Source organism: Malaclemys terrapin, chromosome 19, assembly GCF_027887155.1.
Source record: "Malaclemys terrapin pileata isolate rMalTer1 chromosome 19, rMalTer1.hap1, whole genome shotgun sequence".
NCBI classification, from domain to species: domain Eukaryota; kingdom Metazoa; phylum Chordata; order Testudines; family Emydidae; genus Malaclemys; species Malaclemys terrapin.
In genome coordinates this window covers 13,768,732-13,793,168 of record NC_071523.1, presented here as the reverse complement: position 1 = coordinate 13,793,168, position 24,437 = coordinate 13,768,732, and the positions used below count along the sequence as shown (strand labels likewise).

Below are 24,437 nucleotides of genomic sequence, written 5' to 3'. Positions count from 1 at the left end.
AGACCTGTAAACCGGCCTTTTAAAAACACACATTCCTGTCGCCACTTATGAATTTAATGCTGGAGAAAAAGATGAAGACTGACAGGGCTGAAGTGGAGACAGCAATCCTCCATCTTGCCAAAGAACAGGTGCAGCACACAAGCTCTCCCACAAAATATGCCATTAATCACAGATTCATAGATTGAGGCCAGAAAGAACCACTATGCTCACCTAGGCTGATGACCTGCATAACCCAGGCCAGAGGCGCTTACCCAGTCCTATGGCCAGGTACATCTACCCAGCAATAAAAGACCTGCAGCACAGCCGGGCTGGCCCAGCTCAGCTGACTTGGGCTCGGGCTCCCAGGGTTAAAAATAGCAGTGTAGATGTGCAGGCTCGAGCTGGAGCCCGGGCTCTGAAACCCCATGAGGGGTCAGGTCTCAGACCCAGGCTCAGCCCAAACCTGAGCGTCTACATTGCAACTTTTAGCCTCGCGGCCTGAGCCCCACGAGCTCGAGTCAATTGACCTGGTACCATATGGTTTTTATTGTAGTGTAGACGTACCTGAGTGATGGCAGCTGTCACACTCTGAGCAGGTGGAAGAGAGTGTGCCTTAGACACCTGCCCATCCACACGCAGACTGAGATCCAGCAGCTCGTACTTGGGCCAGATTCAATCCAGTGACCTAGGAGTGAAAGGCTCCATATCCTGACAACAGCCCCTTCACCATTCCCACCTCGTCTCTCACCACCCTGAACGGTTCCGATCATATACACACGCCAAGCTCCGGGAGTACGATTTTTGACACAAGTATTCTCCAGCTGATCCCTGCATAGGAAGCCACCTGTATATGTAAGCAGCTGAAAGACCAGTGTCACATCAACCCTCATGGAACAGCTCTACAGAATTTAATAGAAAATGATGCATTTCCTCCTACATGGCTTTTTCACAGAGAGAATTCTTTCCCTGATATAGAATGGTTTATAAAAGCAAGAGAAAGGATCCGATGCTCTATTCACTTTGATAGGTTTCAGGAGTAATCTGTATGGAACGTTATTACATTTCTGTAGCATTCTACTGCTTTCTTCCCTATTAAATTATACGGAACTTTCCCATAAAAGGGATTAAGACCCCAAATTCAGTTTTTGTAAAAGCAAGAATTTATAAAAATCAAACTCGGTGGGAATGTTCCCATGATTTTAGATTCCAGTGAAAACAGTTTTTTACATTTGGATTCAAATACTTTCCTCCAGCATAGGCAACCCAGACACTACTGCCCTGTTTGATGTGTGCACTGCACTGTACATGCCAAAGCAGCAAGTCTCCATGGTCCCAGTCTGCTAGCACAGGCCACTGCATCCATGCAGAATCTTACCGATTTATATAGGAGGCTGCATGGAGGCAGAAGCCTGCACTAGACTAGAGCCATACGCTGCAAGTAGGTAACGGTTAAGCCAATTCTAGAAAAATTAGGCAAGGGTTAAATTTGGAAGGCGATGTAACCTACGAAAATAACCTACTTTGCCCCTATCACTCTGCTTGCATGCTGCATTTCATTCCCCTGCTACGCATCTGGTTTTCAATTTTAAGGGCCCCGACCGTGGCAAATACTTATGTACATGCTTAAATTTAAGTAACTCCATTGAAGTTAAGGAGGATATTCATGTGCTTAGAGTTAAGCATTCATGTAAGAACCTGCAAGATCAGCGCTTTAGATTGTAAGATCTTCCTGTGTTTCCTCTGTTTTGTACAATGCCCAGTGCAAGAGGGCCCAGATGCTGAATGGGGCAGGCCCCACAGGAGCTACCAAAAGATAAATCATCATCTTAGAAATATACTGGGGTCACTCACAGTGACCTGGATTCAGAGCTGTTAAGGCCAGAACCTTGCCCAATAATTTCTGCATCGAGCCTGTAACTTCGGTGGCAGGCTTTGAACCTGGGACCTCCAGCCCCGAAAGCATGAGCATCTCACACCTGAGCTGGAACCGCAACTACAGGTGAGCTTTTGCAAGTGCTCAGCACCACTCAGGATTCAGCCCAGGCTTTTCAACACGGTTGGCCCCGCTGAATGGCCCGGCCGATGTGCCGCAAGCACAGACAGATAGACTGGAGGAGTCACGGGAGCAAAGCGAAACAGGTAGGAGCAATTCATGCATGCCAAACCCAGCGAATCTGACAAGAACAATAAAAGCCCTCTGCCTGCCTGCTCCCGCCCCCTCTTTTCCCCCAGACAGCAAAGGGTTAACTATCTCCCAGGAAAGCTGGCCTGAGAGTCATCTTGGGATGAGAAATTCAGCAAAATAACTTTCCCCCAGCCTTGCCCTGTGTGTGTGGGGCCCTTGAGTAGCCAGGCAAGGTCAACGGCTCCAGCACTCCCCGCAGGTAAGACCAGGGTCCCTGAGTCAGCTAAATGCAGGAAAAGAAGGTGGATCAGGGAGAGCTAGCAGCTCAGACTGATCAAGATCCCCCTCCCCGCCCCCCAGCTTATCACCTAGCGCAAACACCCAGCCAAAGCTCCTAATCGTACACCGCCCGGCCAAGACTTCTCTTCCCAGGTCGATGGCGAACAGAGCAGCCCCAGCAGGATAAGGGCGAAAGCTGGGCACACAAGGATTTGGGTCAAGGATTTGCAGGCTGTGAGCAGGTGACTCATAAAGCAGCAGCGAGGGGGAGAGCGGCAGAGTTTGTTTCAATATTAAACAATGGGCCGCGTGCCCCACTGATCGGATAGGTCACTTTTCCATAGGAGATACGCTGACCAGCCCCCAGCAAAGCAGCTGGAAGCCAGCAAGGGAGCCGTGCGAAAAGGAAGGGCTGCCCTCTCTCCTCCATTCTACCTGTCCTTTTCCCATCCCTCCCGCCAGCATGGCACAGCTGTGATGAGCTGGGCAGCCTCGTTTCTCCCCCCTCCCCTGCCCAGAAAGCTGCTCCGAAGCAGCAAATCAACCTCTCCTGGCGCAAGTACGCTGCGGGGGAGGAGAAGTGCTGCCACGCCCGTCCCGAGGAAGGACTGCTTTATTGGGCCCACGCCATCCTTGTCCTGCTCAGAGATGGAGCACTTCATCTTCAAGGGCTGTCAATTTCCATCCCTCTCCTAAACGCCACTCACAATACACACAGCAAAGACATTTTAAGAGAATTTGAAATGGGGGGCAGGACGGAGATGGCCCTGAGAGAGAACGACAGGAGCATCCACTACACTCCCTAGTCAGACCATCACCTGTGCACCCAAAGCCGGGCTCCCAACTGCAGGCCAGGCAAGCAGAGCCAGGTCTCTAGTAACTGAGACTTTCCTGTTCACTCCGCTTTCTTCCCCACTTTCCATCCTCACCAGACCAGGAAAGCAGGGGGTACACTGAAGGGTGTGCATTTGCCAAAAGGCCATGAAGCAGATGCACTCTGCTCCTGAATCCCAGCCACCCTGGTGACTCATGCCATAAGAGAATGATCTGTATAAGAGCTTAGAGAGGAAAACCACCCCCTTCCTCCCTCCAGCTATGCTCCCCAGTTCATTGGAAGGCCGTCAACAAACTGTTTGCTTGTTTTAATACCAGTCACCACCCCATGCGTCAGAGACAGCATTGATGGATAGCTGGAGGTAAGGAGACCTGGGTCCTATTCCCAGCTCTGCCGCTGAGACTCTGTGTGTGACCTTATGCACGTCACTGGTCCTCTCCGTGCCTCAGTTCCCACACCTGTAAAATGGGGATACCAATATTTACCTGCTGACTCAATTAATACTTTGGAGATTCTCAGGGGGATGACACTATACAAATGCAAAGTGCTGCTAGTGCTAAACCTCCTAAGTTGCATTTTCAGGCTCCTCACCCTGTTTCCTGAACTTGCCCCCCTCTTACTCACTTCTCTATCTGCCGTGGAAACCCAGACCTAGAACTTTACCTGCAGGTGCACACTTGTGGCTTGCAAAGAGTTCAGCAGCAGCTTCACCTGGGCACTCAAGGGCAGAATTGGCCTTAGATGTTTATGGGTCCAATCCAGTCCCACTGAAGTCAATGGAAAGACTCCCATTGACCTCCCTGGGCATTAGAGCAGGCCCTAAAGCATTATATTTCTAGGCTCCAAACAGAAAAGGAAGTGGAGCCGAGGAGGAGAGATGCCAAATTGGCAATGTCCAGGACAGTGTCTCCCTTCGCTCTGCAGCCCTTCTAGGCTACACTCTCTCTCACTGCTCTGGTCTTTGCAGTTGCCTCTTTGCACTTCATCATTATTACAGGACTCCCAGTCGCTCTTTGTCATTCTCAGATGTCACCCTGACAGCCAGCTATTTATCACTACCATCCTCCTACCCACATCTGCCTCTCAGAGCTCTCAACCTTCTGAGGAGATGTTGTCCACGAGACGTGTACCAAGAACAAACAAGCCCAGCAGTCCCAGGTGATTGTGAAACTCAGGCCCAACCCTGGGAGATGCAGCCCTAACTCTCCCTGCAGACTTGAACTGGAAAATTTATCCTGCAACGTCCCAAGCAAAACGCTCGTAAAATTTCATTAATGCTCGTGACAGTTCATAAAAATGATCAGTAGAGCTGGCAACTCCAAAATGAGGTGGAAATAAGTTTAAAGATGTTTTTATTGTAATTCTGCTTCATCTTCCAGGACTTAAAAAGTCCATAAATAAAATACCATGTCTACAATGAACTATGGATGGGGACAGAGGAAATTCAGATCTGAAGCATGGGACCAGTGCATTGGCAGAGGAACCTTATTCTGAAGGGCAGGCTGGATGTGTGCCCATCTTGTTAGGATGATCAAGAACCATTCACCTTAGGGGATATCTACACTAGGCATTTCCCCCCAAGATTTCCTATATTGCTAACAGGGTAGATAGGGCTCCAGGGTTTTCAGACCAGTCAGGACAGGTCTAGTGCAGCACAGAACTTAAAACACCAGCAGCTTGAATAGTTACATTTACACCGTTGCTATAGTGAGAAACTTAGGGCCAAAAAGCCGAGTGTAGACAAGGTTAGAGAGTGCAGGTGTAACCTCTGAGGAAGGGAGAAAGTGAGTGTGGGGCATATTAGGAATAAAATGGGAATCTAAATCCACCCCCAAAAAATTCAAAACAAAACTAGCAGAATCTCCGATCTGGTTTGCCACTGCCCACCTCCATTCCCAGCCGGACACACTTCCCTTCCAAGTGAGACAGCTTGCTCATATTTGTCAAAGCGTGAGGACCACAAAAACAAGATGCTAGGGCCATATATAGATTACACAAGAGCATCCTTAGCAAGGCATGGTCCTTGCAGGTTCCTCATTGAGCCACAGATCCTTGTACCATCCATTTATGGCACTTGCATTATTGTTGGTACGGGCAGCCTATCCCAGCAGGCAGCAGTATCCTGCCTCATCCTCTGTTGTGCTGCCCCAGGTGACTTTCCTACGAGGCCTGGATCCCAAACACCCTGTGCTAATCTGCTCCTGTTTGGGACTATAATCTACCGTGCTGGGGCAGAGGCATCCTTGGGGTTGTCAAGCTCCTAAAAACAATTACTATCCCCACCCACCCACTCACCCACACACACACTTGATAGGCAGCAATCCAACAAGGATTCAGTAGAGATCGGAAGGACTCTCCCTGATGGTCCATCTTTGCCAGCTCACCTGCCACACCAGCTACAACCTCCCGTACGTCTTCCCTCCGAACATCCATCAAGCCTTGTGTTATTGATCAGTCCCTGACCACAGCCAACATGGCCACTAACACAAAAAAAGAGAGGAGCTGAAGCCAGCCCTGGTGAGCAGTGCAGCCCCTCACTGGGGCCTCTGGTGATACTGCAAGACAAAGAGCATCAACACCAGCAGCCATCACTCAAACTCCCTCCTTCCGAGCAGGAGCCCGGGTGGCTTCTCAGAGAACAAACAGCCAGCCTCAGCAGTCTGCCTTAGAAATTATGGGATGGCAGCAGCCATCTTAGGTCTGCGAGCTCCCTGTAGGAGCACAACTTGAGGGTCGCAGGCTTCATACTTTCTGTAGGCCAAACACATTGTGCACACCTGGGGTTCTCTGCACCCCTCCCTTCCCCCTGGGTGCCACCCCCCAATCCTCTGCTATTTCAGGGACTCTCTACAGCTCCTGCCACCTGCTCCCTCATGCCAGGGGCTCTGTGACCTGTATATATCCCTCACCGCCTACCACTGTCCCCTGTTCTCCCACCCAGCACAAGGGCTCCGTGTGCACCCCATTCCCTCCTTTCTCCCCTACCCCCATGCAAGGTCTAGTATGCACCCCCATTTCCCCCGGCTCCCATGGCAGGGTGTCCCATTTCCTGCTCTCCCACATCATACCACGGACTGTGTGTGCCACCCCATTACCTGTTTCCCGCACCGGGTTCCTGCTCCCCTCCACAGCCCCCCTGCTTTCCCATCTCTATCTTCACTCTGGGACCCTGCTTTCCCTCACCAGTACTACTCCTCACCCCCCCATCCCTTGTGGGTCCTTTGCTTTGACCCCCACCCACACACTTCCCCCCGCTTCAGGTCCATGCTTTGTCTCCTCTCCTCCTTCATGTCCCCTCCCAACCATACGACCCCGTTCCCCCCCACGAACACTCCCTGCAAGGGTCTCTTATTTCTGTTAAAAGTCTGCGATACTTACAATCTCCCCAGACAGCATCAAGCTGCTGCCTCTGATATACAGAGGCAGCAGTAGGGGCAGCATAAAGATTCCCCAGCCTGCAGCACCAGCCAGCCTGGAGGCCCCGATATTAACTCTAAATCAGGCTTTTCCGGAATTCCCATGTGCACCAAAATCAACAGGCTTGTGCCCACTGAGGTGCAGAACCTTCCTTGAAATGTTGGCATTGATCGGATACAGCATTCCAAAGTTATCACACTCCAGACAGACAGTCTGAGAAATGCCATTGTGTTGAGGGCAGGACCTCGTCTCACTTGGCCAATCAATAAAATACTTCACCGCCATGCAACTAGGGTTAGAAAATGAAAATCAGGAACGGGACATGAGGCCCAGCATGAATCCTCCAAATACCAATTATTAAAGATAAGAAAGCCAGAAGCTCAAATTTGAATCTTTCCAAATGTCCCCAGGGGAAGTCAGGCTGAATCTCCCAATCCAAAGGCACTCCCTGAAGCTTTGGTCCCAGATTCGACCCACAACCAGAAGGAGCCAATTCTCTGTTCCCCGTCTGTGTGCAGCTGAAGTCTCCTGAGAACGTGCTCCCAAAATTTCGGTCAAGATAATTCAAATCCCAGTAAGATCTCACAAGCTCTCAAGATGTCTTCGCATCTACAGTTTCCCCAAGATTCCTCCCAACTCCGCTGCAGAGGGCCATTCGCTCCCCTTTTATGATATATTGGGAATTACAGTAAGGGGGTGATGTACATGCTGTGGGGGCATGTAAGTGCACTATTCATGAACACACATTCTGCTTGTTCACCCAAAAGCCCATGGAAGCAAGGCTATGGACAACACAAGACCTACCCAAGTAACTGTGCTGTGCAAGACTCCTTGGTAATTCCAAATCCTGAATAAGGCACAGAAACAGCTTTAACAGCAAACGGCACATTGAAGCTCAGCAGCAGAGGTTCCTAAATAGACCAGGTTTAAGGCTCTCGCACGTTGCAGCTGCAGATCAAAGTTCACCCACTGATATGGTCCCCAAGGAGCTCACGCAAGACATCCTCCTGATAGGGATTTTAGAAGCATTGCTGCTCATAACCTCTGGAATCATCTTGGGCCACTAAGGAGCACATATGCAGTGTCCGTGAATCAGCAAAGTAAGAAGTGGAAAAGGCTAGCAGCTCATTCTAGCTCATCCCGGCAAGGAACCAGTGCAGAATTGTTCTTTACAGTATATTTTCTAGCACTCTTCCCAGACAATTTTTCCGTGACTCAGACCTCCAGCCTTGGGATAATACTCCAGAACCTATCAGCTCTCACCATTAGGAGGCTAAACAGAAAAGGGGTCTCCCTCCCTCCTCAGCCTTAAAGAAAATATACCAAACAAGCTAGAGTGACTGTTCATTTCTTCCCTCTATGGGTCTTCTCTGGGTTTCTGACCCACCAATGAAATGAAGTGACCCGAGGGTCATAGGCACTCTAGCAGAGAGCCAAAACCCAGTCCCGTTTCCATCTGAAGTGCCTTGTGAAGCAGCTGAAGCAAAAACTGGGCTCATGACAAGTGCATAGCAGCTCCTCCCAGTGCATCCCAATAATGTCTACATTCTTGATCTTCACACACATGCTTCGCGGGTGGATAAATACAAACACAGCACAAGCTGCTCAGATTTATCTGCAACAATTGTAAGCCCCGGCAGTTCTGCCCCTTGGCCGAACCCTACAAACCGCTCTTCTCTCCAACTCAGAACGTTCTTGTTAAAGCCTATAAGCTACTCGGATCTGGGTTCCTTTCTTTCTTTTTTTTCCAGTTAAACAAAAGAAAAGGTCCATTCATTACTCACTTGGCAACTATTGTCTGAAACCAAACAGGTATGTCATCGAACAAACTGTTTGCCCGTCTAGAAAGTCCCTCCAGCACAAACCATATCCTGACCGCCAACAAGGGGTTTTGTGATCCAGGAGTTTCCTTGTTTATTTTGGCTTTACCATCAGGAAGCAGGTCCTGGTACAACGCTTTAGCAACCTGCAATAGTTACAGAGGTGAGGGCCCTTTATACTCCCTCCAAGAGGAGGATTACAGCATTCCCACAGGCAGAAGTGAGCCCCCGTCACATTGTAATGGGAACGCCAAGTACTCAAGCCACATTTTTTCTTTTGTCCTCCATTCCTTGAGTTTGCATTGCTCTGCTGTTCCACTGATACCCTGCATGTGTGTATCACGTCCCACCTTCACAGCCACTTATAACTAACCTGGGCTCCGTGACGCTGGTGTAAAACAGCAGTCACTCACAGGGGCTGGAGACAGGGAAGTCACAGAGCTATTGCCCCTCACTTTTGAGAACCTGAACTTGGCTGGGAGCTCCAAGGGGGGAGGGGCCAGGACCCCACCTCCTTGGCCCCTGACCAGAGTTGGGCAGCGTAACGGTGGAGTTCCTTCCCTCTGGCTAGGCCATATCTGAGTGAGCACTGCACTCTGGCACATGGGGTTGCAACGCCACTCAAGTTTGGCCTGTTTTGGTTTCTCCCTCCCCTCCCACTCCCACTTTTGCAGTCCTTCCAGAGCCCATGGAGTCAAGGGACCCATTCCAGAGTCATGTCAGTATAACCAAGAGCAGAATTCAGCTGTAAAGGACAAATCTACCGTGTGTTCCCCGGGTGCTTTCCCCATCTCGCGGCACCCCCTTCACGATGAACAAACTGGGCACACATTTTTAACAGTGAGGGTGATAAACCACAGGAGCAAAGTACAAAGTGCTGGATTCGCCATCTCTTGTCTCCTAATCCAAGGCTGGAAGCCTTTTCTGGAAGAGCTGCTTTATCCCACCATCTTATCTGCCACTGGTGGAGTACGGTCAGGTCCCCAGTCCTCCCAGTATATGATGCAGCATGGGGGGGGGTGTACAGCACTCCATTTTAAAGCAAGAGCCGTGTGAATCCCACTGCACACACACCCTGCCCCAGTCACCCTGAGCCGTGCTGCTTGGGGGTAGCAGCTTGGCTCTGGGGACTTAAACATAGCCAGCATCCCTCCACTTCACACCGCCCTGAACCCAGCCATAAGGGCAAGATTTGACTCTTATTACTTAAGTAAGCCTCATCTTCAAGTCCACCCTCATGTAGTTAAACAAACTACTGAACCAGCCCTATTTTACTGATGGGGAAACTGAGGCAGGGGTTAGGTGACTTGCTTGAGACCACAGAGGGAGTCCGTGTCAGAGCTGGGGTTAGACATTAGCAGATCCTGGCTCCCCTCCTTGTGCACAGATCAACCTATTCCTAGGCACTCTTGCCACTTTGCCTAATTTGCCAGCGCTTGGCCTTTTCTGGCTGCAACTGAATGGTCTAAATCCAATGACCACTGGATCAATTAGCTGCAGATTCTGATGACTGGAAGACTTTAAAGGGTCGTACCCATCCTCCATCAGCTCAAAGCCCCCTGAATCCCTACCCTGGGTTTCCTAGATTAAAGCATAGCAGGTCACCAGCAAATACCAAACCTTCCTATATTAATGCTTCAAAGGGCAACATAGTGTTATACTTTGATGCCGGATAACTTTACCTGCATCATATAAGGATACTTTCTGCTGACTCAGCAACATCCTTGAGATGCATGTAGCTGTCTGCTTTATGCTTTTTATTTTCCCTCTTTCCTTCCTTCTTTCATTTTCACTGTGCATCTTCCAGGGGAATAAGCAAAATCAGCGAGTTCTATTTCTCTTCTCACATATTCTTCACCTTTCTTCACTGTGCCCCAATTTAACAACTTCTTCAAATAGCCTTCTTTATTCTTCCGTCACCACAACTTTCTTTCTTTCTTTTTTAAATGTGGGTGGCCCACAGAGCAAACAAATGCATTCAACAATCCAAGTTACGCACCACTTAAACTCAGTCCTTGCTGAACAGGATACAACAGCATTTGGCAGATTCATATGGATGAGGCCAAAACTATGGTACAACCGGATTTAAACCAAAATACAAACAAACCAAGGTTCTGAGCTAGGTCCATGTGTGGTCCAAAGCACATTCTAATCTAGCTTGGTCCAGTCCAGAATGGCTGATCAGACCCCACCACATTTAAACAGTGGTTTTAAATACAGTTACTTGCTCTGGGTAGCAGGGGCCTTTGCTTTCCTTCTAACACTTTGTGCCCCTTTCATATCTGATGCATCCAGAAGAAATTCTCCACTGGGAAGGCCAGTTTGCTTGGTAGGCCCCATCACTCTGTTGGTCTGAGTGGATTTTCCATGCATATGAACTCCTGAGACGTGTGCCCCATTCAGCTAAAGCAAACTGATTCATTCCTCTCTCCGGCTTCTTCATTCTTTCACCTCTTTCCCACAGCAGAGCTTCAAGGTGCCTTTAATACACTTTCTGCATTTTGCTCATGGTGTGGTCTGATGGCTTGAGCCCAGAATGAGCAGCAGAACTCCTGGGTTCCCTTCACTGGTTCACTCAGACAAATCACTTAACCTCCATTTTGTCTCAATCTCTCCATACTGAATAAGAGTAAGACATATACCAACACCTTCCTCGCAAAGCAGGCAGGCTTCATTGTGTGTAAAGTGTTTAGAGGTCCTGGGATGAGCGTCAAGTTTTATCTGATGGCTGTAACACCGAACAGCATTAAAGGAAGGTGTTCTCATTCCTGGCCTCTCTCTACCTTCTCACCCAGCTCCATCCACAACCACCCACGACAATGTTTTTGCCCCATCAGGCATTGGGAGCTTAACCCAGAATTCCAATGGGCAGAGGAGACCGCGGGAACTGTGGGATAGCTACCCACAGTGCACCGCGCCGTAAGTCGATGTTAGCCACGGTAGTGAGGACACACTCTGCCGACTTAATGCACTTACTGGGGACATACACAATCCACTGTATAAAATCGATTTCTAAAAATCGACTTCTATAAAATCGACCTAATTTCGTAGTGTAGACATACCCAGAGAAACAGAACAGCACTAAATGGGTGGGAAACACCCTCCACCCGGCACTTTCGCACACACAGCCCACTCTTTATGATGCGCTTTAGCATGAGGAGCCTAATCCGGACAAGGGTGCACCTGGCTCCTGCTGAAATCAGGGGGAGGTGAGAGCACTCAGCTCCTTGTCTGAATTGCTCAGCTCCCGGCAAAGATGGGCCCCAAGAGCCCGCTCGTTACTGTGAAACCTGACAGGCTTTTCTCAAAATAAAAGGAAAGTGCTTGGTTTACTGAACAATTTTAAGGCGTTTTAGAAAAGCGTTCGAGAGAACACCACATCTGTGCAAGGGAACGTTACTGTACGGAGCCCATTGTTTTCAACAGAGGCACTTGGGAACTTTGCTAAAACGCCAGCCCCAGCCATCACATTCATTTCAAAGCATAAAAGAAAAAGGAGCACCTGGCAGGCCCTCGGAGAGATCTTAATCTCCCTTTTCAGGGCAGCTCCCAATGTTGATCTTTTGGTGCCTGTGTGCAGACCTGTATGTACCCAATTAAACCTCCTTTCATCAAGGGCAACACAGACAGCGACTGTAAGGTGACCAGACTCTAACAAATCCAGGCAACCTCTGACGACTTGGAAAGGAAGATCAAAGGCAACCTTTTGACAGAGAGGCAGGGCAAGTCAGAAGGCAACACCCTTTTGATTGAAAAGAAGGGGGGAGAGAACCACATGACAGTGCAGCGCAGCATAAAGGTATCGCAGCAGGAGTCTGGGATGACCTGCATAACTCACGAGTGGTGAATTATGTGTGTCACCTCAAACAAGGGTCAGTAAAACCTTTATGCCGCCCCATCATGTAGTCCAGTGGCGCCACATATTTCACAGAGTTGTAAGGCAATTTAGGTCGCTTAAACAGACGCAAGTTTCTTTTCTGCCCTGGCAAATCAGGGGTGTAAAATATCTAAGTGACCTAGATGGCAGGCTCAAATTTGCACCCGCTGCCATCTACACCTGAACTGGAGGCCGAAGCTGAAAATTGGGGGCTTGATTTGCAGAGATACTGAGCACCCACAGTCGGCAGGAGTCAGTAGACTGAGGGGGACAGGTCAAGGTGAGGGGGACAGCGACTTCAGCTGGAGTCTGAGAGAGCAACAGACGCCCGCAGAAGCCGACGTTTCCCCTGCAGCTTCCTCCAATGGCAGAAAGCAGCAGGGTGCAGAGGGGAAAGCAGACAGGCATGAGGGTGAGCAGGGATTTGAGGGGCTGATGGGGGCGGAAGTGGGGATGTGGGGTGGGGGCAGAAGGAAGCAGTGACATGCAAATTGGCTGTAGAGGAAGAGGGGTGATTGGCTGAGTTACTCTGATTTCACAATGGACACCGGAGTGTCTATTATGGAGGCATCGCTCATGGTTCTACAGTTAAGGCTGAGCTGGGTTTGTACTTAAACCAGGGATTCTACCGCTTTATTATTCCCTCAAATTACAGCACTTATAGCTTGAGGACAGAATGGAATTTACAAATAAATCTGTTAATTCATTTGAATTAAAATTAGTTTTAAATTGGCTCCTTGAAGAAATGTACTAGCTGTCAGAATCAGGCCTGCTTTGTCTCAGATTATCTTAATAATGGAATAACAGACTACCCACATAGTTAAAACTCATTGAAATCTCATGCAGAGGCTACATTTCAAGAAATCAGAATGTGATTTAGCTAAATTATTGACCATTATATCTAATTGTTATGTGGGACCAGGTCACCAGCTCAGGTCACTTAGCTGAGGCCGTTGTGTCATCAGAAGGATAGAACATTGCTTTGTGTAGGGCCTACATAAACAATTAAGCAATTACAGTGAACACCCAATTGGAATCCAAAAGAATTCCCAACCAGATGTTAAGCCAAATTCTGCCCCTTTTTACTAAGCGTTGTCCCTTTAAATGTTTCTTCCTAGCAAACCAGTGTTAAGAATCCACAAATCTCATGTTTTAGGGCATCAGTTGGTTGCACAATTACTTTGCTGCATTACAGAGAACTGGCTGCTTTTTGCTGGAACATTAAGACTGGCCACTTCTTGAGGTAACTGGACCAGACGTTTGATTTGCTGTGGCAAAACTTGTATCTTACTATATAACTGCCAAGTCACAATGATAATGGGCACGTGCTGAGTTTGAGTTCTCTGAGTACTGTGGAAAAGGACTGTCCAAATGTTGGAACTAAGTTGTCAGGAAAGAGCTACAGGAAATAAACAGTTAAATGGGGGAAGACGGAGAAATCTGCTCACAGACATAAAAATTAAACCATTATTTCAGCCTTGGCATTGCAGTTTCAAAAATAGTATTTTTAAAAGGTGGGAATTTTAATTTTCAAAAGGTGTGTGCACCTTTAGTCACAGCTGTATTAAACTCCAGACTGATTGTTCACATGGCTATTAGTTAAGGCTTGTATAAGCACTTCCATTATAAACCTCCGGTCTTTTTAGGAGCTTATAACTGGGCCATAAAATTTCACTCCAGGCTGAAATTTATCATGAAAGGATCTGCCGTGAAGGAATCCATTCATTTGAATTTTGAAGTCCCATAAGCTTAAATCAACAACATAGGGACCTTATCCTGAAAGCTGTCTGGACATGGAACTCCTAATGGTTTCAAGGGGTGTTCTGATTGAGGTGAGCTTGCAAGACTGGGTTAGAATCTCCTGATTTGGGCTGTGGTTTTGTACTCTTAAAATTTTAAGAATGAAATTTTCCCAGACTTGGGCTGAATGCTGCACTGATTTAAACCCCAATTAAGCCCACTGCTTTCAATGGCTCCTAATGGGGTGTGAATCAGCACAAATTTCACACCTCACTCCACAGTGCCTTCAGTGCTCCAAATGAGGATGTCAGGCCTCAATTCAGCCAGGAACTTAAGCACATGCTTAAATGCTTGGTTGAATAGGGATGGACTTATGCGTGTACCTAAATGCCTTGCTGAATCAAATCAGGGACCTAAATAAATAAATAAATAATAAAAACAACAGAGATCTCACCCCATGGTTTATAATTTAGATGAGAACCTTCACAGAAATACCTCCAATAAAACAGCCCAAAATGTCTGATTTAAAGTTCAAGATTTTGGGGAGAGGGGACAAAAATACAATCTTTCTCCTAAGGTCCTCTTGCCTCCCCACCACTCCACACAAGATTTTACGGGGGCTCACAGCCAGGAAGCAGAAGTTGTCTGAGTTGTGTTTGAAGGGCAGGTGATAGAGTTGGAAGTCATTTCTAATACATTCTCCTGCTGCCACTAATATTTACTTTTCATGAAACATTCTGAAGCTTATAAAGAGAACAACCCAGATGAGTTGCAATATTGAAATTTACATGCTTTCTAAAGCTGCTACCTTATGTTCTCTTGGGTAAGTATTACACCAGGATGCAGCGAGACAGTCATGCAGTGCTAGTCAAAAACTCATCAGATAAATTATTCAATTAAATGCCCTTGCTTGTCCTTAGATTCTGAGCTCCGTAGATCATGGGCCATCCTTCTGAAGTGTTTGGAAAGCGCCTAGCACATAGTGGACATTATTGCAACTAAAATAATAATAATATTTTCCCATTGTTCACTTAGTTCTAGAACTGAACAGGAATTCTGCAGAGCGCATCAGAAACTGTTGCTGGGTTGTTAATTGAAAGTTAATTAATTTGCATGCTATACAATTTGAGATCCTCTAGGCCAGATTTTGCCTAGATTTTGCCAGATGCCTCAACAGCATAATTCCGGAGTAACTCCATCAACTTCAATCAATTATCCAGGGCAACAAGGATCAGAATCCATCCCACTCTGTTTGGGCCCAGCAACATCCTTCTGTAGAAGAGACACTTCCTTCAGGTTTCCCATGCCAAGAAGTTTCACGGGAACCACCTGTTCTTTATTAGCCACGTGTAATGATTTGTCTTTCCTCCAGAAAACAAACATCATATGCCTGGTTCATGTACTTCACTGGCAAATAGTGAGTTTCATATAAAACAGAAGTTAGAACATGCATTCCTCTCTTCTCTATAGAGGCAAATACTGTGGCTAGACTTTTACAAGGGCTGGATAATTTCATGACCAGCAGTAACGCTTGCAGTAATAGTGTACATACGAACATAAAGGATTGTCAAATCTCATGCTTCAGGGCATCAACTGATCACTGTAAGGGACAGGAAGGAATTTTCCCATTTGTGCAAAGCATTGTAATAACAGGCTATTGACAGTGGGCGGATTTTGACCTTTTTCAGGTATTGATCACTGCAGGATACCAGACTTAAAAGATGAATGATCTAAACTGGGATGGCAATTCCTACGTTCTCTCTCAGTTAAGGCTTTTCTCTTATTTTATTCTTTTTTGAAATTGTTTGTCTTATAAGGTGTTTTTAAATGTCTAAATTCCCCCCAACCATGCATTAAAGGTAACTGTAAGAGCCACCAAGTCACTCTTGCAGCTTTAGACTTTGATCCCGCACTACCTTAAACGCATGCTTAACATTATGCAGATGAACAGCCCAACGGAGCTACCCACATGCAGAACTGCTTGCAGGATCAGGGTCTTAATGATATTGCACAGACATCTACAACCCACCACCCACTGATTAGCATCAGTTAGGGGCACAGTGATTTTCCATGCTTTGAAAAAGTAGAGCTGAAAAAAAAACATCTTTAGACAACAGTAAGTGCATCCTTTTATAGGATTGACTGATTTGTCTTCTAAGAAAGAAAGAAAGAAAGAAAGAAAGAAAGAAAGAAAACAAACATGCAGGAATGGTATTTCATTTCTAACTGCATCCATAGGCCAGTAATGTGTAACATAAACTCTTAGCCTACCATACAAAGAGGGTGCCCCAAAATGGTACCTGCAAGAGGTCTCTCGGAAGGAGATGTTTAAATCCCAGTGGGTGTGAATCCTGTTAAACAAACAAACAAAGAGGTAAGTGACACTTGCCGAACAGGACACCTCCTACAGCTCAGAGACACACTCGCTCACACCACCAGCCGTGCACGTCTAGCATGCTCCCCTGACCTTATCCCACCCACCGCCACTATCCCCAAATGCATGCTGCTGCGATGAGCCATGCTGCGCGCACACACCGGCCCCGGTGGGAACCCACCGCAGGCTTTGCTGTGCGGTCAATTAGAGCCCTGTGGGTGACCTGTGCAGTGACGAGAAAACTCCTCTCTTCTGCGCGCAGCCACACTGATAGGCCAAGGGGGGTGGCAAGATGTTGTCTCAGCTAATAGGGCGAGCTCACGGGAAGCTGAACAGCATTGACATTGCATTAAAGAAAACCCTGTATCAAGTCCCCTCCCCGCTTCCCTGCCCTAGCTGTAAATAAATTATTAGCTATTTCCCACCTCAGAAATTAATTTTATATATTCTGTCACTCTGCCTGGTGACGAGCTGGAGCAGTAGATTCCAGATGATCGACATCCTAAATTTAGACGATGACGGGCAGCTGAGATTTTCTTCCGCTGCCGTCCCCAGGGTGGGCAGTGGCCGTCCTCAGGGTGGGCATTGTCCACCCTGATCTGAATCGGCTAGGTTAGGATCTTTTCTCCGCAGCCCCAGGGGCACCCTGTAAGTATCACTTTCGCCTGACAGCTTACAGAGGATGGCAGCTTCCACTGTTTCATCGGGCCAATAGGATGGAAAATAATTCCCAACCACCGGGGGCCCAAGTTTCCCACGAAGTTACAGGGGGCATCTGTCTGCAGGCAAAACACCTCACCACCACATCTGCCTGTGAAAAACCAGCCTCTGCAGACACAGGTTGCTGAGAGTGCTAAACAAATCCGTCTGCAAAGAACGCGCATAGTGAGAGCCTAATGCACATTCGACTAACGACGGACATCGGCGCTCTCTCTCCCGTTCCATCTGGCCTTGATTCAGCAAAGCACTTAAGCAACATACTTGAAGTCCATCCAGTTACCCCAATGGCCTAATCCAAAGCCCACTGGACTCGATGGGAGTGTGCTGACTTGAACGGGCTTTGAATCAGGCCAGAAAGTGCATAAGTGTGAGCAGTGAAGTCAGCGGGACTTAAGCCCAGGGTTAAGTGCCTGTTGAATAAGGATGGATTCAAGTTTGCACTTAAACTGGATTGGGATGGATTTAAGTGTTTTGCGGGAGTAGGGGCATCTGCTTTAATTCTAGCTCTAAGGAACAGGTGAAAGCAACACTGAACTCTCTTTGATGTAATCGCATATCCAAGGTATAGGCATATTGGGGGCCTTGTTCCTAATGAGAGAATATAACTTGTGTGTGCCTCCTATATGCCTGGCTCAGGAAAGGGAGTCTGGTTCCTTGTCAGTTGGGGGTGAGGAGGTTGTTTGGTCTTTAGGTTGGTCCATGTTGTTCCATCCATCAAATCATGCTCAGAAGTGTATTTATTAATTCCATTAACTGCAAGTTCAATTTCTAAATCTCCGCCTCCCATTCAACAGCTTAGGAAACCTGCTCCAGATTTCTATTTTCCTGGCCTCCCAATTGCAGACAAAAAGATTATGGGAGCATCAGAGATGCTAAGATTACAGTAATAAAAGCTGTAGCTCTGACTTCATAAAACACCAGGGGCAAGGAATGGGTTGCTGTTTAGCAGGGACAGAAGCAGAAGACCTCAATGGGTCTGATGCAATTATTATGGCTTTAGTGAAATTATAAGGGTGGGGAGGGGGATCCCATTCACCCTGTCCGTCACCCTCGGGCATGGAAGTTTCGCATAAGGTGTTTTTTCCGGGTCGAGCATCTCGGGATCTCTCTTCCAGATTTAGATTTCAATTTACTAAAGACGACAGGTTGTAAAAATGAGCAACTTCTAACAAAGCTCTGATCCGGGTTGGGAAAAGCCTGGGCAACTTGCATTCATTTTGCCCCGTCGAACAGCACAGAATCATCTAAGCTTAACGTAACCCAACTGATTTCAAAGCCGTTACCCCCGATCTGCACTGATAGGAGAGCAAACACAAGCCTTGGATTTTCAAGCTGGGGTAGAGATTTCTATTATTATTTAGCGATGCAGCATCAGATCTCCCCGCTCAGAACTCTTCACACATGCTGACTCTTGCTCTTTACATCCTTCACATCTGTCACAGGCCTGCTGCCTGCCTTTCATCTTGCAAATCCTGTGCGTCTGTTGGAAGTGGACTCCCCCCTCCCATCCTCCTCCATCTAGTTGGTTATCCTCTCTCTTCTTGTTGCTATTCAAGGCAAACACAAATGTGGCCGTATAGTTTATAGAGCAGAGAGAGGGGCTGGAAAGCAAGAGACAGCTTGAGAGAGGAAGAAAGAAAAGGATTGGTCTGATTGCAAATTCCATTATCAACCTCAAACTCAGGCGAAGTTTACAAACTTTTCAGCAAACATAAGCCGAAGTCAGGGCTTTGGGTGAAATTCCTGCAAAACTGGGTTTTGCTCAAAATCGGGCATAACATGGAGGTGCTAGTGGAGTTTTACTTTCCGTTTTGGGGTTTGATTGTATCCAAGGGTCAAAGCAAAACCCCAAGGGGCGAAAGCCCACGTGAATCAAATAGCAAAGAAAGGCATGGCCTGTCCCCAGCAGAGCGCAGCTGGTTAGTTCCACACAGCTCTGGGAGCTAGTCACAGATTCCAAGGCTAGACAGGATCATTGCGAACACCTAATCTAACCTCCTGCATTGCACAGGCCAGAGAACGTTCCCAAAACGATCCCTACATTTTAGAAAAACATCCAAACTTAATTTAAAAATAGTCAGTGATGGAGAATCCACCATGACCCTTGGTACATTGTTCCAATGGCTAATTACTCTCACTGTTCAACAGTTACACCTTATTTCCTATCCGAATTTGTCTAGCTTCAACTTCCATACCCACTGGATCATGTTCTGCCTTTCTCTGCTAGAATGAGAGCCCATTATTAAATAGTTGTTCCCCAGGTAGGTACTTACAGATTGTAGTCAAGTAAATCCTTAACCTTCTCTTTGTTAAGCTAAACAGACCGCTCTCCTCGAGTCTATCACTGCAAGTCTGGTTTTCTAACTCTTTAATCATTCTCGTGGCTCTTCTCTGAACCCTCTCCAATTTTTCAACATCCTCCTTGACTTGTGGGCACTAGACCTGGCCCCGGTACTCCAGCAGCAGTTGCAGCAGTGCCAAATACAGAAGTAAAATAACCTCTCTGCTCCTCCTCAAGATTCCTCTGTTTATGCATCCGAGGATCGCATTAGCCCTTTTGGCCACTGTGTAGCACCGGCAGCTCATATTTAGCTGATTATCCACAAATCCCGCAAATCTTTTTCAGAGTCAGTGCTTCCCAGGATAGAGTCCCCATCCTATAAGTATGGCCTAAATTCCTTGTTCCTAAATTATACATTTACATGCTAGCATGTTATTTTACATTTACATATTAAAATACATATGGTTTGCTTGCTCCCATTTTACCAAGAGATCCAGATTGCTCTGTCAGTGACCTATCCTCTTCATTATTTATCACTCCCCCCAGTTTTTGTGTCATCCGCAAACTTTATCAGTGACAATTTTATGGTAGGAGCAGGGGCAGAGAAGCCAGCAAATAGTCAACCGAACCAACAAGTGGTGATGCCATTTTAGATTTAGTATTGGTAAGTAGTGAGGACATCACTGAAGAACAGGACAATCTCGGTTCGAGCTATCATGATTTAATTCAGTTTAAACTAAATGGAAGGATAAACAAAAATAGATCTGCAACTAGAGTCCTTAATTTCAACAGGGTAAACTTTAAAACATTAAGGAAATCAGGGAAGTGGACGGGACTGAAAAACTCAAGGATCTGAATGTGGAGAACGTTTGGAATGTCCTTAAGTCAAAGATGCAAAACTATCTGAAGCCTGCACCCCAAACAAGGGGAAAAAAATTCATGGGTAAGGGCTGCAGACCAAACTGGATGAACAAGAATCTCTTGACTGTCAGAAAGTGTAGGGCGTAGGGAAATGAGAACTGCCAAAAGCCAAGCAGCATTGGATCTTGTAAAGGAAATTAAAACCAATAGTAAAAGGTTCTTTAGTCATATAAATAAAAAGAAAACAAGGAAAAAAGAAGTGGGACAACTAAATACTGAGGATGAAGTGGAGATTAGAGATAATCTAGGTCTGGCCCAACACCTAAACAAATACTTTGCCTCCGTTTTTGATAAGGTTAGTGAGGAGAGGGGGGCAGTGGAAGGGTGGATAATGGGAATAAGGAGATGGAAGCAGAAATGACCACATCCAAGGTGGAAGCCAAACTCAAACACCTTAATGGGACTAAATCAGAAGACCCAGATAATCTCCATCCAAGAATATTAAAGGAACAGGCACACAAAATTGCAAGCCCAATAACAAGGATTTTAATGATTCTGTAAACTTGGGGGTTGTACCTGAAGACTGGTGAATTGCAAATACAGTACCTATATTTAAGAAAGGGGAAAAAAGGTGATCTGGGAAACTACAGATCCATTAGTTTGATCTCAATTGTATGCGAGGTCTCAGAACAACTTTTGAAAGTGAGAGTAGTTAAGGACATAGAGGTAAATATGGTAATTGGGATAAAATACAACATGGTTTTACTACAAAAGGTAAATTGTGTCAGACCAACCTGATCTCCTTCTTTGAGAGAATAACCAATTTTCTAGACAAAGGAAATGCAGTAGATCTAATTTACCTGGCTTTCAGTAAGGCATGTGATACAGTTCCACATGGGAAATTATTAGTTAAATTGGAGAAGTTGGGGCTTAATACAAGACTCCAAAGGTTGGTAAGGAACTGGTTATAGGGGAGCCTACAATGGGTCATGCTGAAAAGTGAACTGTCAGGCAGGAGGGAGGTTACTAGTAGAGTTCCTCTTGGGCTTGTGACTAATCTTATTCAACATTTTCATTAACAACTGGCACAAAAAGTGGAAGTTTGCTAATAAAACTTGCAGATGACACAAAGTTGGGAGGAACTGCCAATATTGAGGAGGACCGGAATATCGCACAAGAACATTTGGACGAGCTTTAAAACTGGAGTAATAGAAATGGAATGAAATTTAATAGTGCAGATCGCAAGGTCATGCACTTATGGATGAACAACAAGAATTTTTGCTGTAAACTGGGGATCTATCAGTTGGAAGCGACAGAGGAGGAGAAAGACCTGGTGCATATTGGTCGATCACAAGATGACTATGAGCTGCTAATGTGATGTGGTTGTGAAAAAGGCTAATGCAATCCTAGGATGCATCGGATGAAGAATTTCCAGTAGAGAAAGGGAAGTGTTATTACCATTATACTAGGCACTGATGACAACTAATCTGGAATACTATGTGCAGTTCTGATCTACCATGTTTAAGAAAGATGAATTCAAAACTGGAATAGGTATAAAGCAGTGCTACTGGAATGATCAGAGGAATGGAGAAACTATATTACAAATGGAGACTTAAGGAGCTTGGCTTGTTTTGCCTAACCTAACAAAGGCTGAGGGGAGATACAACAGCACTCTATAAAAGGAATAGAAGAGAAGATATTTAAGGTAAGAGCCAATGTTGGCACTAGAACAAATGGATATGAACCAGCCACCAACAAATTTAGGCCTGAAATGAGCTGAAGATTTCTAACTGTCAGAGGAGTGAAGTTCTGAAACAGCCTTTCCCCGGAGAGCATTAGGGGCAAAAAAACATAACTTGTTCTAAGACAGAGCTTGATAAATGTATGGTGGGGATGGTATGATGAGACTGCCTACAGTGCCACATGGCCCATCCATGGCAGCTACTAGCAAATATCCCCAACGGCCAGAGATGGGACACTGGAGGGTGGGTCTTGCCCAGAGTCTAACTGTTCATCATATTTGGGGTCTGGAAGGAATTTTCCTCCAGGTCATATTGGCAGAGACCTTGGGGGGTTTTTTTGCCTTTCTCCACAGCACGGGGCACGATCACTTGATGGTTTGAACTAGAATAAATGGTTGAGTCTCTCTAACTTGAAGTCTTTACATCAAGATCTGAGGACTTCAGCAACTCAAGCAGAGGTTAGGGGCCTATTTCGGGGGAGGGCGGGGTAATGTTCTGTGGCCTACAATGTGTAGGAGATCAGACTAATGATGATGATGGGTCCCTTATGATCTTTAAGGCTGTGAAACTGTATTTTCTTCCAGGTCATTGATAAAAATGTTAAGAACAGGTTAAGGCCAAGAACAGATCTTTGCAGACCCCACTAGAAACACACCTGTTCATAGATGTTTCCCTGTTTACAATTACATTTTGAGACCCATCAGTTAGCCAGCTTTTAATCCATTTAATGTGTGCCACGTTAATTTTGTATAATTCTAGTGTTTTGATCAAAGTCATGTGATACCAAGTCAAATGCCTCATAGAAATCTAAATATATTACATCAATATTATTACCTTTATCAATCAGACTTGTAATCTCATCAACAAAGATATCAAATTAGTTTGACAGGAGCTATTCTCCATAAACCCATGTTGATTGGCATTAATTATATTACCTTCTTTTAATTCTTTATTAAGTGAATCTTATATCAGCCACTCCAATACTTTGCCTGGGATTGATATCAGACTGACAGTCCTATGATTACCCAACTAATCCCATTTACCCTTTTTAAAATACTGGCACAACATTAGCTTTCTTCTAGTTTTCTAGAACTTCCCCAGTGTTCCAAGACTTATTGAAAAATCAACATTACTGGCACAGGAAGCTCTTTTAAAACTCTTGAATGTAAATTATCTGGACCTGCTGTTCTTAAAATGTTTAACTTTAGTAGCTACTGTTTAGTATCCTGCTGAGATACAAGTGGAATGGAAAGAGTGTTATCATTATATGATGAGTCTGCATCATCTGTTTTTCCTCAAATACAGAACAGAATATTTATTGAACACTTCTGCCTTTTCTGCATTATTATGATAGTTATACCATTTCTATCTAGTAATGGGGCCCAATACCATTGTCAGTATTCATTTTGTTCCTAATATACTTTAAAAACTCCTCCTTATTGTCTTTAACTCTGCTGGCCATAGATTTCCCCTTATTCTTCTCTCCTTTTCTTCCCTCAATCTTCTACAATTCCTAGCATTTGATTTATATTCATTACCATCAACTTCCCCTGTCTTCCTTTTGTTATATGTATATTTTATAGATGCCTTTGCTTCTCCTCTAAACTAGATCGTTTTTTTAACCAATATGGTTAAAATGGTCCCAAACTTGATCTTACACAGCCCAACAGGACAAGGGATTTCCACTCCCATGAGAAAGGAAAACCTCCACTACCTCATTTTAGCCAATCAAACTGAACTATGCAAATGATCTCATGACAGCTGCATAGGGGGAACAGGTGGGTGTTACAGTCTCCCCTACCCAACAATATGCTCCTTGGAACAGGCTTGAAGTCAAACTATGTTAAAAAAAAAAGAAGAAGAAGATTTTGCTTTTCCTATCCATTCTCTACAAAACAATCTGTCATTGCCCACAAAAGAAATCAAAAGCAACAATCATCCTGCTGGAGGGCTTGGCCCAGAGCTATGTGTAGATTAAATGCTGTGTTTGCCTGGTTAAAATCTTGTGATATGCCATCCAATAGAAAACTCACAATACAGAGGAGCTGCAACTAAGGTGACGCAGCCCTTAGGCTTCTGATGGAATCAGACACGTTTCACTCACAAGGTCTTCAGAACCCATCAATGGGCCAAATTCTACCTGGGGCCATGTGTACGGCACCCACTACATTACTGGGATCCCACAGTTCACGCACACACACAAAGTGTGGGATCTATCATAACTGGGACTGTAAGCAGGCACATTGTGAATCACAGTAAGAACTGGAGATTTCTCCTCCACTACCAATGGGAGTTTTGCCAGCACTGATTTCACCACAAGTCTGTCTCTCTGCACGGGCCCTACAGATCACAGCTACGTTGCATATTTGCTCATTAGAATATTACTT

The 24,437-nt window shown here is 45.9% G+C and overlaps 1 protein-coding gene across 8 annotated transcripts in view; it reads right to left on the bottom strand.

Annotated features, from left to right (window-relative positions):
* Positions 1-24,437, bottom strand: part of SAMD11 (sterile alpha motif domain containing 11) — a 179,538-nt gene that overhangs the window by 84,845 nt on the left and 70,256 nt on the right. For 7 of the 8 annotated variants that reach the window (XM_054009060.1, XM_054009052.1, XM_054009053.1 and 4 more), the window contains exon 4: positions 16,373-16,423. In XM_054009060.1, the coding sequence (XP_053865035.1) occupies positions 16,373-16,423 (51 nt within the window). Of the gene's footprint in view, positions 1-16,343; positions 16,424-24,437 lie in introns of all 8 variants that reach the window. The other variant, XM_054009054.1, reaches the window with a different exon arrangement.